Source organism: Ursus maritimus, unplaced genomic scaffold, assembly GCF_017311325.1.
Source record: "Ursus maritimus isolate PB19 unplaced genomic scaffold, ASM1731132v1 scaffold_1, whole genome shotgun sequence".
In the NCBI taxonomy this organism is placed as follows: Eukaryota; Metazoa; Chordata; class Mammalia; order Carnivora; family Ursidae; genus Ursus; species Ursus maritimus.
This window is the reverse complement of record NW_024423343.1, coordinates 43,514,519-43,530,190: the sequence shown is the minus strand read 5'-3', so window position 1 is coordinate 43,530,190 and position 15,672 is coordinate 43,514,519. Positions and strand designations below refer to the sequence as shown.

Here is a 15,672-nt window from a genome sequence, read left to right as displayed (position 1 = left end):
GTATCTATATCAAATGTTAGAAACATTTTTAAATTGGTATGCTGGGCGAAAGAGGCCTGATTCAAAATAGCCTACATATTAACACTCACTGTAGTACGTTGAGATAAATATTTAATGATAAATACTACAAATGCATGAGGGTTTTAAAACCCAAAATATAGAAATGTATACTTTTTTTTTAAAAGATTTTATTTATTTATTTGACAGAGACAGAGACAGCCAGCGAGAGAGGGAACACAAGCAGGGGGAGTGGGAGAGGAAGAAGCAGGCTCATAGAGGAGGAGCCTGATGTGGGGCTTGATCCCATAACGCCGGGATCACGCCCTGAGCCGAAGGCAGATGCTTAACCGCTGTGCCACCCAGGCGCCCCTAGAAATGTATACTTTTAAAAGACTTTTAAAAAAAATCTGAAATCATTGCCTACCAAGTACGAAAGTATGGCTAAAAACTGTGGCTGTCAGTGTTGACTACTGTCCATACTTACAGGTATTTTTGGTTTACAACTGGAAAGTGTGACACTCTGTGGCTTAGAATCACATGATGTCTTTGCACAACGAGTACTGTTTCCAGTAGGGACAAGTTTTGATGTAGGTCTCCTTCTATTTTACAGCAGCAGGTAGATTTGATATAAAATCAAGCTGGGCTCCACTGTAACCTTTAAAGCCCTCATTTTTCTCTGACGAGTTTGCTCAGGTGTCTCCATACATCTACCTGGGCTGCACTGAACATATATATTATCTAGCAGTTATTTTCCCCAACATGCCTTAACACAAACCATAATGATGGTGGTGATGGCAGCTACAGGTACTTAGGGCTTTCCATGCACCGGACTCTAAAGCCTATGCTTTTTGCCACTGGACAATAAGGGACCTCTCTAATCTGCAAATTTAATTCTAATTCTGGTCGATGCACTAATATAGGAATTAATTAGGGGGGGAAATGGCTTATTCTATACTACGAAGGGATATAATGGTAAGACACTGAGTCATTTATTCAGCACTGTTAAGGATTAAGAATTCATATCAATGGAAATATTAAGCCTCTGTAGATGTAAAACAAAACAAATCAAAACCCTCTAGACAACAAACTTTGAGCTTTGGAACTGGCTTCTGGTGGGCTAAAGACTGTATGTTAAGAATACGTTCAGGGTTGAGTATCAGGGATTCTTTGTATTCAGTAATGTAAGACTTCCTGAGTTTCTTGGCCTACCAAGGCCATCCTACTACTCCTAAAACTTACAGTATTTTTCCTGAAGTACAGCTTCTCTAGTAAAGATCATTTTTATTACCCTGCATTTTTTTTTTAATTATGTACAAGAAAGGCCTCAAGATACAGAGGATTTCAGCAAATTGCCTGCCTTTTACCTGCACTTTTAGCTAACTCTGGTACACATGCTTGCCCATATAGAGTTCAGTGTTTCTCCCTTCCTTATCCTTCCCTTTTTCTTTCTCCTTTCCCTTCCCTCCTTCCTTATGGCCAAGTACTAAAGGCCTACAGATATGGAATGCTTCCCCAAATTGCTCATTTTCCCTATCTGTAATTCTCTTACTTATATCATGAACTCAGTTTTGATATGTGTGCTTGTAACACCTTAAATTAAATTTTTTAAGGACTTAAAAATTTTAAGAACTTAGATTATAGATATCCCCATTTTATAATATTTGTGATGGGGGAAGAAATTTTGGTCAATTTCCTTCCATAGTTTATATGTACTCTGATTGTGAGAGGCACAGGAAATACTTATATTACTTCTCTGTGAATTCAGGTTCATATGATACAGAATACAAATTTAAATGAAAAGTGTGAATTCACAAACTAATAGGTTCTTCTAAATAATATTTGCAAACCAATTCTATCATAGCTATACCTCAACAGCAAAGAATACAAATTTTTTTAAAGTAAATATTGGCTGTTTCTATATGTTCCCTCATATAAATTATATTTTCTATTTCCAAATGGATAATCATAAAGCAATACTCTCTGATCACAATTCTTAACAGAAAAAAAAAAAAAAAGAATTACTTATGGAATTTCCCAAAAAGGAGGTGACCTTAAGGCAGGGTTAAAATAAGAAATCTTTTCAGTCTAGATTTTTATCCTTACCCCCTATTTTTTCAATAAAGCAAGTCACTGACTAGAAAATTAACTTGGTCCAATATGGATGATGTAATATAACTCTTTACTGGTAAAATCTCTCAAAGGACATTGAAGTCAGTAGCATCGTCTTTATATTCAAAGGACAGTACATTCAGTAACCTTAGGTGGAAAAAAAGCGATAAACTGGTATAAAGTTTCAAACTCAAAGGAAATTATTCAAAAACAAGACCAGAACCCTTTACATCTCATATATCTTCATTGATTAAATACAATTCCTAAAATAATGGATGTAAATATACATGGTCACCTAAAAAGTACAATACACACTTGAAGGATTACTTGCCTGTCATATTTCTTAGAATCTCAGATGGATTTTAAGAAATCTAGAGACATCCCAATTGCTCCAGGGGAAGATACCTAATAATATATATTTTTATAATTAATAACATGCATTCTGTTAGAGTCACCTTTTGTCTTCATTTAGAATTCTCTGATTTGAAATGACTGTGACCTGGCTATCTTTCTAAAATTGCTCTCTCATTAGAAAAGTTGTTAGGCTAATGTTTCAAAAGGAGCTAAAAAAAATAGCTTCTACTGATAACCGCCAGTTTCCCAGGGGGAAGGGTATGGGGGGAGTAGATGAAATAAGTGAAAGGGATTAAGAAGTACAAACTTCCAGTTATAAAGTAAGTCAGGGGATGAAAAGTACAGCACAGGGAATACAGTCAGTAACATTTTAATAACTTTGCATGGTACAGATAGTAAAACTATACTTATTATGGTGTCATAATACATATAAATGGTGGATCATTATGTTGTATACCTCAAAATAATATAATATTGTATGTCAACTATACTTCAAATAAAAATAAATTTAATAAAATAAAATAAATAGAATATAATGTAAAAAAATAGCTTTTACAATCGTGATATGAGAAAAGAGAAAAAGGCCTAGGCCTGTTTAATATGGGACTAGGATTTAGCAGAATCACTGTCTATCTTCCAAGGTTTTCTTTCTACCTGCCAATAACAGTACATTCTTTTCCCCACAAGATGTTTTAATTTTGATAATAAAAAAAATCTACACTCCCTTATAAGACTATAACATTATAGTCTCTCAGAAGAGCAGGTTAAACATCAAACATAAAAACAAAAGAAAGTCTTGATGAACAATTAATATTATGTATCTTACACAATTTGAAATGCAAAAAAAATCACAACTTGAAGTTGAAATATAACCTTTAGGGATTTTTTGAAAAGCAAAAATCAAATCTCCATTTTTAACCATGGTACTTTTATGGCAGCTTCTCCAACTTCTTCTGTTATATCTACTCCAAGAGGACATCTGCAACACAATCAGATAAATCACATTATTTCAAATACTTGCTTCCTGATCTGTTGCTAGTTCTGCAAACTATTTGCTTAGAATTCTGACAAACAGTATACATATCTCATGTATAATCATATGTGATGATGGTTCTTGAATACAAAAACAGCAGGAATAAGGGGTGAAGAGAAGGCTAGTTCTGTTAATAAATCTACATTTCGGGATTTTTTAAAACTACTTTGAGGTATAATTGACAGGTAAAAAGCTATACATCTTTAATGTATACAACTCAGTGAGGATTGAGAAGTTTTTGAAAGCCATAGTTCTGCTCTCACACTATAAATAAAAACTTGAAATGAAATAGAAAAATGACAAAAATGCCTCACAATTCTCTATGAAGCTGAAAGGGTGAAAACAGTTTACCATACAGCTAAAGTCAAATCTGCATCCATTTCTACTTTAGAAATTCCCCAGGTTTTTATTGATTCTTCTCTGACGTTTCAAAAGCTGCCTTGTTCCTTTTCTACCTTCCTCTGTTACTGGCAGGAGAGGTCTGAGACCCTACTGTCTTTCTCTGTTCTTCCTCAGTAAATAATTTTGGCCTCAGATTTCTGCTTTTTTTTTACAACATTGCCCAATATAAGGCTTCAACTAGACTGTTATCTGGAAAAAGCCATCATCTTCAGCTGAACACTGTTACAAGAAGGCAACACCGGGTCAGACAATATACTCGACCTGAGGCGAGGCCATCAATATAGGAGATTCCTTCTGCCACTACTAACTAAACTCTGTTTGTTTATGATCAGTCTTAATAGTCTGCGGTTTATGTAGATATAGTTATGGATTAAAATGCTGAAAAGTTTTAAAACATTAAATGAAATCATGTTGAAAACAGGATTATGGCAGATTATGAAACATAATCATCCTTTACTATGTTTACTATTCCAGTTAACTTAGACCAGAACTTGGTAACAAATTGAAACACCATGCTATTCTTTGGAACTCTGATTTGGGAGAGCGAATAAGGCTTTCGGAAAACAGGTATCTTTTGGCCATTTTTCAGCTGCCTGTGGAGCATACTCACAACCCAGTCTCACACCTAACTGCTCTTTATACATCTTCCTGAAGTTTCCCAGCATACCAGCTAGTCCCGAGATTGCCTTGACGTTGCAAAACTCCAGGCCATGGACATGGTTTCCATTCTGCTACTAAATGAGGGAATTCACCAGCCCTACCCACAGCCTGTTTCTAACCTGATTTGTCAAAATGTTTATGATTTGATACTGCACCAAAAATATTTCTTCTAAAATGAAATTTCATGAAAGAAATTAACGTAATCTTTCTTCAGGTCCCACCAGAATGTCATGAAAACCTCATATATAAAAGCAAAATTTAGGCTTTGAATTTTATACTGCAACTTGCATAGAGATTATAAAAGGTACCACATACTTGGGTTCATAGCGGATGCCTTCTGTGTTGTGTAAAACGCCCACGCCAGCACGCAATCTTTCAATACCATTCCTAAATAATAATCATTTAAATAAAATAAAGAGACCAAGATTTAAAGGAAGAAGATGTAGCGTGATGAAATGGCAAATTATGAGTGAAGCACATACATCCCGTGGCTTACCATGCAATCATAATGCCATTGTCAGTGCACAATCTGGGAGGAGGACACAACAAAGTGCACTGTGTTGCGTTTGTTACAATTTCCAGAGCTTTTCGGATGTGTAAGTTACTTGCAACGCCTCCAGATACAACCTGAAGGAATTGAAAAGACAAAATTAACAAATATTACATATTGTAATAGCCAAACTGTTAGCTAAACCTGTGGAAAACACCAGCATTATACAATAAGAAAATATCACATTTTGATAGGTGTGGAATGGGCAAGTAATCAATCTGTATAATAAAAGTTTGGAGGAAAAGAAAACAATTTCAATATCAGCGTACAATGCCCACTATAATGTTTTTTTAAGATTTATTTATTTAAGTGGACGCTGCACTGAGCACAGAGCCTGACCCAGGGCTGGATCTCAGGATCCTGAGATCAAGCATGACCTGAGCTGAAACCAAGAGTCAGACAACCCACTGCACCACCCAGGAGCCCTGGACCACTATCATTTTTGTACCTTTTCTTCTTTTTTCTAACTATAATCAAAGTACAACAATATTTTAGACCCTTCCATTTTTACTTATAAGCATTTTTCTCATTTTAAATTATTCTGAAAAAGCTATTACCTTTGATGTTCACATAATATTCTATTCTGTGAATCTATCATCATTTAAATATTTTCTCATTTTATAATTTTCAAAAGGATGAAGTTTAACAGGAAGTTTATCAAGGTTTTCATGCAGATTTAAATTTCACCAAAAGGAACATAAATTTGAAGGAAACTAGCTTATTTTTCTAATGATAGGAGTTACTGCATCTCATTTCTTATTGTAAACCCACTTTCAAATTCAATGAGAAGATGCACTCTTGGATTTTTTTGCCATACAGGCTGTGCAGGTGTCCCATAAATCTGCCATGCCTGTATAAGAAATAGTCTTTATAATGCAAAATTTCATACTTCCGGGCTAGCATTAGGACATAAAGACATCTTCATCCTATGCACAGGATCAATTAAGCTCCTAGAAGAAAAGTAACATACTGCAGAGTATGCTAGAGGAGATGACAGAACCTACCAGTACTGCGTTACTTTGAGATAACAACTGTCTCTGCTTGCAAAACAGAATGGCGCGGTGAGTTCTTTTTGCAATGTGGCACGCTGCTGTGTGCTGCACTGCAGCGGCAATGTGTGCAGCTGAAGACAGGATTTGCCCCTTGGGGATCCCTGCAGAAATAAGCAGCTAGTTTTAGGCACAATCCAGGATTACTTATTTTTCCAACTTGCCCAATTCGAAATATACCTTCCTCTTTTTCCTTTTGCGTTATTAGCCTATCAGCAAGATGCTGAAGTCCAGAAAAAGAAAAATCACAATTTTTAGCATGTTGCATGGGAGGTTTGATATCAAAATGCAGTTTATTTCCTTGTTTGGCCAAATGTTCTATAGCCTTCCCACCACTCATGGTGGAGCACTCTGGATGTTTTATCAAAGACAGTCTTCTTGCTACCTATCAAAAACAAAAATTTTTGTAATGAGTCATAAAATTGCACGTTTTGAAACCTAGGTGCAAAGGAAATGAAATTTACTAAACAAAACAAAACAACCAAAAACCAAAACACAACAACAAACCTGGATGAATAAGACACGCTATGCTTTTACATATATGGACTATAGCTAGTAGTCACTCAGGACATTCTCTTGCTCCTTCTGACAGCCTGATCAATAGTGGTCAATCGCTGCTTCCCTATCTACTTCTGCTCTTCTGTTGGAGATGAAAAATAAGTTTGAAGTTCACAATGACTGCTTAATGCTTCAAAAATTAGAACCTGTCCATTTCTTCTAATCATTGCAGCTGTTGGCAATAGGATTTCTGCAGAGAGCAGTAGGCTCTAGGATTTATAAACAAAGGAAAAAGAAACCTGCTTGTTGGTGGTGTCAGCAATTGTAAAGTTTAATCACAAGACTTTGTACATCTTTAATGTCTTTATATTATCTTTATATACCCTATTTCACATTTTTATAGTACTTTACATGGCAATTTCTTTCAGATATATTTTTGATTAAAAACATAACTGCACCTGCAAACTATTTGAGCCTTTATGTACTGACCTAAACCTCTTACCATTTCACTCATAACAGGTAAGAAATCTTTCATTTTTTCTTTTTTTTCTTACTGCACAAAAATTTTTTCAGTCTAATATATTAATCAGAAATATTTAGATAAATGGTAGTAGTGTATCTATTATTATTTGATTGAAATAGACACCTTAATAGAAAAGAATGGAGAAATTAATTCTTAAATAATTACCTTGTCAAGCATGTCACCCGGTGCTATGTCCAAAGACTTTCCCAGAAGCAGAAAATCTGAAACTCCTCTAACTAATGCCAATAGACAATGACCTCCAGAAATCAAAAGAACTAAAAAGGGAAATTCTACTTTATTTAACAACCTAATAGTAAGTGCATGAGCCTCCATATGATGAATGGGAATGAAAGGTTTTTTAAACTGTTCTACTAGCTGTAAGCTAAATGATAAGCCTACTCCCAAGCTTAAAGCAAGTCCTGGTTTTACAGTAGTTGCAATTGCTGAGAGTTCACTTGGAGAGACTTTACTGGCAGAGAGAGCCTCTTGCACTATTCGTTGAATATTTTCTCGGTGAAGTTGCTGAGCTACTGGCGGAACAATCCCACCTGTTCTGGAAGAAATAAAAAAACAGCTTTTTATAACTTCAAGATTGTGAAAATACAGTAAGAGAAGTTTTATATTAGGGCTGAAAGCATGTTTTCAAATTAATCATTTTATAGTTAAAAATGTTAGTCAAGTATATTCAAATATGAGTGCCTTATAATGCAGCACACTGTAAGAACTCAGGATGCAGTGCTGAAGGGTGTAATGCCTGACTTTTCAAAACTGTATACAACAAATTCCTATGAATTGGTCGATGAATGGAAAAACCAAAATAATCTTAAGAAGCATTCCATGGAAGATGTCTTGAACAAGGAAAGGACAGGATAAAATTGGATTTTAGAAAAAATTAATCTCTGGAGACAGGGATAATTTTTATTTATATTAAAAATTTTTTAATGATTTTATTTATTTGTCAGACACAGAAAGAGCACAAGCAGGGGGAGTGACAGGCAGAGGGAGAAACAGGCTCCCTGCTGAGCAAGGACTGGGATGTGGGACTTGATCCGAGGGCCTTGAACCAAAGGCAGATGCTTAACCAACTAAGCCACCCAGGCGTCCTGACAGGGAGAATTTTTAAAGAGGTTATCAGAAAAGTATTTGTTTACATCTTAAACTACATGATCACGGGAAGTGAAAGAAAGGGACAGAGAGCCTTGAAAACTGTTACACCTTACTGGATATAAGGGGAAGGGGGACCAAGGCATCCAAGATGATTCACATATTGAGCTGGAATGACTCCGAGAAAAAAAATACTAACAGAAACATGAAGACAGTTTTGTGAAGAAGATGAGTTTATTTTTAAACACATTGCACTTGAGGTCATGGCAGGACAGCAGACAGCTTGCAATCCTGAAATACAGTTGGAAATCTAGTGGTTAGAGTTGGTAATTTTGATTTTGGGTCTATGTAGGACCCACTCCAAATGTCAAGAGTAAAGAAGTAGGAGGCAAAGTTGCTCGTAAAAAATTTGCCAGCATGTGACTGACTTCCAATCAGAGAAGCAGAGCAATAAAATATAGGGTCTTCAAGATGTACTTCTAATCTCAAAGAAATCTTCAAATATTTGATGCTGCAAGTTCTATATATAGAAATGAAAACCCTCAATAGAAGCATTCAATTAATATTTACTTAATAGTTATACAGGGGCACCTGGGTGGTTCAGTCAGTTAAGTGTCTGCCTTCGGCTCAGGCCCTGATCCCAGGCTGGGATCGAGTCCCACAGGCTGCCTGCTTCTCCCTCTCCCCTTGCCCCTCCCCCTGCTCGTGTCCTCTCTCTCGCTCTGCTCTTTCTCTCTCTCAAATAAATAAATAAAATCTTTTAAAAAATAGTTATAATATGTATTGTATCAGGCAATGAGGGAAACAAAAGAAACAATCTTATTTCAACACATTCATATAGTAATTCTATTTACCTTAATTCTTCAAAGCCACTTTTTCTCTCATATTCTTCAACTCTGTTAATGGCATTAAATCTTTTTTCTTTTTTTTAAAGATTTTATTTATTTGACAGAGAGAGAGACAGCCAGTGAGAGAGGGAACACAGGCAGGGGGAGTGGGAAAGGAAGAAGCAAGCTCCCAGCGGAGGAGCCTGACGTGGGGCTCGATCCCAGGACTCTGGGATCACGCCTTGAGCCAGAGGCAGATGACCGAGCCACCCAGGCGCCCCTAAATCTTCTGATGTCTTGGGTTTCCAGCTTCATCTTTATCTGCTTTCTTTATCTCACTTTCCACAATTAAGTGTATCACCATTCCCACTGCCACCATCAAGTTCGAAGAGCTCTCATTATCTCAGTCTATTCAAAGCCTTCTAACTGCAATTCCCTAGATAGATTTTCTGATCCTTGGAGTCCATTTTACCTTGTGTTGCCAGAAAGTAAAGCGAAATACTGACCCCATAACTCTCCTACTCAAAAACATTTACTTTCTTGAAATTTGGGTAACTTTCAGTCCAAATCCTCTCCCTCTCACTTATTTCCTCCTTCTCCCACTTGCCTAGCTCCCTTCCTTTTTGTACTTCTTTAATGTATTTTATCTTCAAAGGATTATGCTAACTAAGCACTCGAGACAAAAGAGATGAGTAAGACCATGGCTTTATTGTCAGAAGAATTAATTTGTACACAGTATGGAGAGTAGGTGATTGAGGAACCACAGCTAATAAAAATGGGAAACCATCTGGCCTCACGGTAGGAGCCAAGAATTCAGATAAGACAATTAAGGGCTTGAACTAAGTAAAAGGGAGAGAAATGTTTGAAAAAGTATTTGGGAGGTAGATTTACTATGACTGGATGACTGATTTGACACAGAGTGGTGAGAAAGAAGTCAAGATTGTCCTTCAGGTTCCTGGCTTGGAAGAAAGGACCCCCCTGCCGAGCAGTCCTCCATAAATGCATTTTCCATGCTGTTTTACAATGACTTGTTTACCTGTCTTCTTCACTCATTTATAACAGTACTAGAAGTACGACTGTTACTAATAATAGGTAGCTTTTACTGAGCTCTTGCTATTTGTCAAGAACTGCACTACCCACCTTGGAAGAATTCACATTTAATCCTCACAACAGTATTAGGAACTAGTTGCCATTACTATCCCTAGTTCACACATAAGGAAACCGAGGCACAGAAAATCGTGCAATGTCCCATAGATGAACCAGAATGTAAACCTACACTCTAAACCGCTTTATATAGTAAGCTGCTCAGAGGCAAGGATCGTGTATCTTAGTTGTATTTGTACCACGGTGTTTCAGATGTTGCCTGGCAGTTGTAGGAATTCAATAAATGCTGAGATGAGCTGTGTAGATGGTACCACACAGTTTACTTCCTGTGTATTCCTCTCAAGCGACCTATGCACTGAACTGGACGTTTGTCCTGTATTTTCTCACCTCTTTGCCTTTGCTATAATGTTTACTCACGCTACAATATTTTTTTCGTCTCCATTCACTGAAGGCCTACCTATCTTCAAGGCCCCTGACACCCGCAGTGTATCAGATGCCATGCTGGCTATCAGGCATGGTGTAGTGATTAATACAGACACAGCCCGTCACCATGGAGTTTAGTCTATTGGGGGAAAGACTATACATAAGCAAATGTAAAAATTCTCAAAAGGAAGATGAAGAAAAGAAGCAGTGTGTGGTGATACAGAATAAACACAGTGGGGATACCAGATTTAGATAAAGTGGTCAGGGAAGGCCTTTCTACACAGTCAACATTTACACGTTCAAACGTCCAGGACACTCGAAAATACTGAAAGAACTGCAGAACTGAGGCATGGGAGTAATAGTTATTGTTTGCACCACTTGTTTGATACTAACTTGATGCTGCCTTGTACTGTACGCTGTATGTTTCCTTGTAGGTCTGTATATCATGCCTCAGAGATTAGGGTAAGCTCCTTGAAGGCAAGGACTTTCTGGTACTTCACTATGCCATTTTAACACTTACCACAGTCCCATTCCCATAGTATGTAACTGTTAGAGGTCTATTCTTCTCTTCACATATATTATTTCTAATTATAATACCCTATATTATTTCTATTATACTCCCCACAATCCTATATGGCAGGAATTATCTTTCCCATTTTACAGATGTGAGAACACACTTAGAGAGGATAAGGAACTTGCCTAAAATCAGAGCCAACACCAATTGCCTAATTGATACTTCAAATACAGGTCTGTGATCTCAAAATACCAACCTTTTTCACTATTCAGATGTTATAAATTGATGGCTTGAAGGCATATTTGATCTGTACAGCATTTTAATATATTTTGAGTTACCAACTAATCTTAAAATCTGGAGATGTTACATTCTGGATTTCCATTTTCTCTTGAAAATTCTGATGATCAAAAAACACAGGGCCTACATTTCTGCATGGCAACAACTGGCGGGAGCTGAGCAGTGACCTCCTCCAGATATCTTCCACTTTATATCCAGCCCACTTATCTATGTAGCCTGACTAGTGGTCCTCTGCAAAGAGATGAGTTTATAAACCTTGCACCATTCTATGCTTTAATGCAACAGTGTATTATTATTTATTTAAGTACCAACATGAGTTATATGTATAAATGTGAGATTTTTTTTTCCAGTGTTTTCCTTCCTTCCTTCCTTCCTTCCTTCCTTCCTTCCTTCCTTCCTTCCTTCCTTCCTTTTTAAGATTTTATTTGACAGAGAGACAGCAAGAGGGAACACAAGCAAGGGGAGTATGAGAGGGAGAAGCAGGTTTCCCGCCAAGCAGGGAGCCCGATGCGGGGCTCGATTCCAGGATCCTGGGATCATGACCTGAGCTGAAGGCAGACGCTTAACGGCTAAGCCACCCAGGCACCCCAAAGATTTTATTTATTTTTTTGAGAGAGAGTGCATGCACAAGCAAGTGTAAAAGGCAGAGGGAGAAGCAGACTCTCCGCGGAGCAGGGAGCCCAATGTAGGACTCGATCCCAGGACCCCAAAATCATGACCTGAGCCGAAGGCAGATGCTTAACCAACTGAGCCACCCAGGCGCCCTTTCCAGTGTTTCACACAGGCTATAGATAGGGTCATGCTCTCCTAGGGCTTCAGTCAAGACCACGAAACATACAGGTGCACAAAAGAGGAAAAGGCATTACTAAGGGGAAATCATGAATAAATCTTAGAGCTGGGAATGAGCTTAGTTCTTTTTGGCAAGAGGCACAGTTACAGTTGGGATTGTGGAAAGCCTTAAAAGCCAGGGTGTAGGATTTAAGGTTTTCCATAGCAGTTATTAGAAGCTTTTGCACAAAAGAAGAACTTAACTCTTAAAACTGAACTTTTATATATGATAAATAGAAAAGAATTATTTCATTTTACTTTTCCCAAAAGTGGGAACTGCCAAGATAATGTCTACTTACTTTAAATGAACTTCAGTTTGGGAATGTATTGCTTCTCCCAACACATTTCCAGTTTCATCCACCACAGCAGCTGCTGTATCATCACAACTGGTTTCAATTCCCAATACTAGTTTATGAAGAAACAGTTTTCCAGGATGAAAATTAAAACTTCTTAAAAATTCATAAGTTCTCCTTCTTGATGGTTTAGAAAAAACTCCTGCTGTCTTATTCAGTATTAACATACTTACTCAATAGATAACTGGAAAAGAAATAAAGAAACAAACTAATTATTTGGAACTGACATTAACCACTAACCCATTCAGTTAAGCAAAATTCCGAAAACTTTATTTTTTTCAGTATAATAGTTTTGTAAAATTATAGGAAACTTTTATAAAAGCGAAATTTTTTTTTTAAAGATTTTATTTATTTATTTGACAGAGATAGAGACAGCCAGCGAGAGAGGGAACACAAGCAGGGGGAGTGGGAGAGGAAGAAGCAGGCTCATAACGGAGGAGCCTGATGTGGGGCTCGATCCCAGAACGCCGGGATCACGCCCTGAGCCGAAGGCAGGCGCTTAACCGCTGTGCCACCCAGGCGCCCCAAAAGCGAAATTTTTTAAAGGCTATAGCAACCTGTGAACATAAATAACACTATGAATGAATATAATGTTCTTGAAGGGGGAAAACAAGGAAGTCAGATATGACATTTTTTAGTATTATGCCGTTCTTAGCAAACTATTCATTATTTATGAAATAGCTAATAGTCGCATGGATAGTCTTCTGGAAAGTGCTATTTATTTTTGATAGCTAAAATTAAGACAAAATTGGTTTAGAAAAATTAAATGATAAAGGCAAAACAGAACAGAAAAAAATGCATTTCATTTCCTGGAAATATCTTTCAAAATAAAATTTAATAATTTGGTTTGAAAACAATTCACATAGAAGACATACACAATTTAGTCATCTACTTTGGAAACAAGTGTTCTTATAAAGCTCATCTTAAAAGAACCACATCAGTACTAAAACGACTGCAACCGAATACCCATTTTATCCATTAATTACAATTTTTCTAATTCAATCTCCATTTTACCACAAGTTTATCTTAATAAGGATCTCCCCAAATCCATTTTTTTCTCCTCAAAATAATAGCAGTCCATTAATAAAGCGCCCTGGTAGCCTCACACTTCCAAGTATCTAGTTTCATGCCCCCAAATCGCCTCTTCAAGAACTTTCTGGATGCTTACGTAGGCCCTTTCCCTACACACTAACGGACAAAATGGAAAAAAATGAGAGAATAAAAATTGGAATTTCTACTGTTCCCCTGTGGCAGAGGGCATCCGAGGATTAGGGATGAGCGACCCTCTCGCGCAGAGGACAGCTGCGGGAGTGCAGCCCAGACACACACACCCGGAGATATTAGATTTGCAGTCATTAAACCCAGGCAGGACAGCTTGTGCGAAGCACTTGTCTTTAGGGTCACGAAGGCTCCTAAATGAACCCAGAGTACTTGCCAGTGCTAGTCTCTGTTCTAGGAAGCGAAAGGCTTGTACTGGAATCGCCCTTCCATGCAGGCGAAAGAACCACTAAGAGAGGGGGTGAGCAATTTTACCCACCTTCCTCCTCAACGACTGTAGCTAGTACTGGTATCCTTTCCCTAGCAAAGACAGTCGACAGCGTTTTTGCAAAAGCAAGAGGCCGAACCTGTCGCCCCGGAAGTGATGTCATCAACACGGTGCCAGCGGCTCGTCGCCGCGCCTGCTGCTATAGCCTTGGAGTCACTTTTAACTCAGTACAAAAAAGCTTATATACTGTTTTGGTCCAAGATGCATTGCGTGCGCTAATGTGTTTCCCTTAGGTTTGTAGGTGACAAGACTTGTGCAAGGTCACACGGCTAGTGACTGATCTAGCGGAGGCCGAAGTAGATTCGTCTGACTATACAGCATTAAGTTCTAAACACTTCGCTACGTGAAAAGAAAATTGTTTGCCTTTGGCTGGAATTTGGACGCCACTGTGAGAAAAGCATGGTGTAGATTATTCGTCATTCCATTTTAGAGGAACTATCATTAGATCTAAAGGTTGTGGCCTGAAATAGCTAATAATTTCAGAAACAAAGAGTGGCAAATAGGGACGACGCCAGGGACCCACTTGTACGGGGTTCTGAGGGAACGGAAGCGCTTCCGATCGGACGGTCTAAACCGTCACTCCCACTTTTGAGGGTAAAGGTGTGGGGCTTGCTCTTTTTTGTGGTTAAAAAGGGGAGGGTGCTGCGGTATATTAATTTACCATGAAAAAATGGAAGTATCTTATTTTCGCAATGCATTTTATGGTTTTTGCTTACTATGTACACAACCTTCAGGAAAATATGTACTCATTCTTGGACCTCCTTCAGTCTTTTTTTCTTTTCTTTTATTCGTGTGTGAACTTGTCATTTGTATGAATAGATTTATCCCAAGAGGCTTTTTTCTTCCTGCTAGACTTTAAGGTTTTACTAAGCTTACTAAGCAAGGACTTCATATATACAAGTTTGGATAAGGCTGTCACATATATCTGTGTCTTGAACAGCATGACGTTCTTGGTATAAAAGATAAGTAACTCATGGTCGGGAATTCACAGTTATAGTCTAGTGGTAGATACAAATATATATGTTCATAATTACCAAAATGCTGAGAATTTTTTAGGTGAAACTTAACGCTTTCAAAAATTTTATTTGTGTGACAATAATAACCATAATTAACAATTAACTTATGTTGTGCCAGGCAGTGTTGCAGATTAATTTATTTAATCATTACAATAATCCTGTGAGGTAGTTACTGTCCTCATTTTACAGATGAGGCAAATGGACCAGAGTTTGATGATTTGCAGGCCACATGGCTAGTTAAATGCAAAGCTAGGATTAGAAGTTAGGCCATCTGGTTCTAGAATCTGTTTCCTTAACTTCTAGAAGATAAAATAACTCATATTTTCGCTAGGATGTATGGCTGACCCCAAAAAAAGGAAAAAAAGAAAAATTAAGACCAAAAGGTTAAGAAGAATTAGTCTTCCTGTCTGACTGCGTATGATTGGTTAGAGGTTATTTTCTATTATATGCTGAAATCTAGTCTGACCACAAAACCTTTCACA

The 15,672-nt window shown here is 37.5% G+C and overlaps 1 protein-coding gene across 1 annotated transcript; it reads right to left on the bottom strand.

Annotated features, from left to right (window-relative positions):
- Positions 1 to 335: 335 nt before the first annotated feature.
- On the bottom strand, positions 336 to 14,315 carry OSGEPL1 (O-sialoglycoprotein endopeptidase like 1). The gene is made up of 8 exons (XM_008687254.2): positions 14,166 to 14,315; positions 12,575 to 12,812; positions 7,344 to 7,731; positions 6,338 to 6,542; positions 6,113 to 6,261; positions 5,055 to 5,185; positions 4,874 to 4,945; positions 336 to 3,442 (listed from the first exon to the last, which is right to left on the bottom strand). The coding sequence occupies exons 2-8, from the start codon at positions 12,793 to 12,795 to the stop codon at positions 3,364 to 3,366; spliced, it is 1,245 nt and encodes a 414-aa protein (XP_008685476.1). The 5' UTR covers positions 12,796 to 12,812; positions 14,166 to 14,315; the 3' UTR covers positions 336 to 3,363.
- Positions 14,316 to 15,672: the final 1,357 nt, after the last annotated feature.

What these genes read in the sequence shown, in the direction of transcription:
- OSGEPL1 (XM_008687254.2), bottom strand. Translation starts at nt 12,795, where the DNA reads ATGTTAATACTGAATAAGACAGCAGGAGTTTTTTCTAAACCATCAAGA. An exon ending in CTCAAAGTAACGCAGTACTG is followed by an intron (nt 5,186 to 6,112) that starts GTAGGTTCTGTC and finishes CAATTCCTTCAG; the next exon opens with GTTGTATCTGGAGGCGTTGC. An exon ending in AATGGCATTATGATTGCATG is followed by an intron (nt 4,946 to 5,054) that starts GTAAGCCACGGG and finishes ATTATTATTTAG; the next exon opens with GAATGGTATTGAAAGATTGC.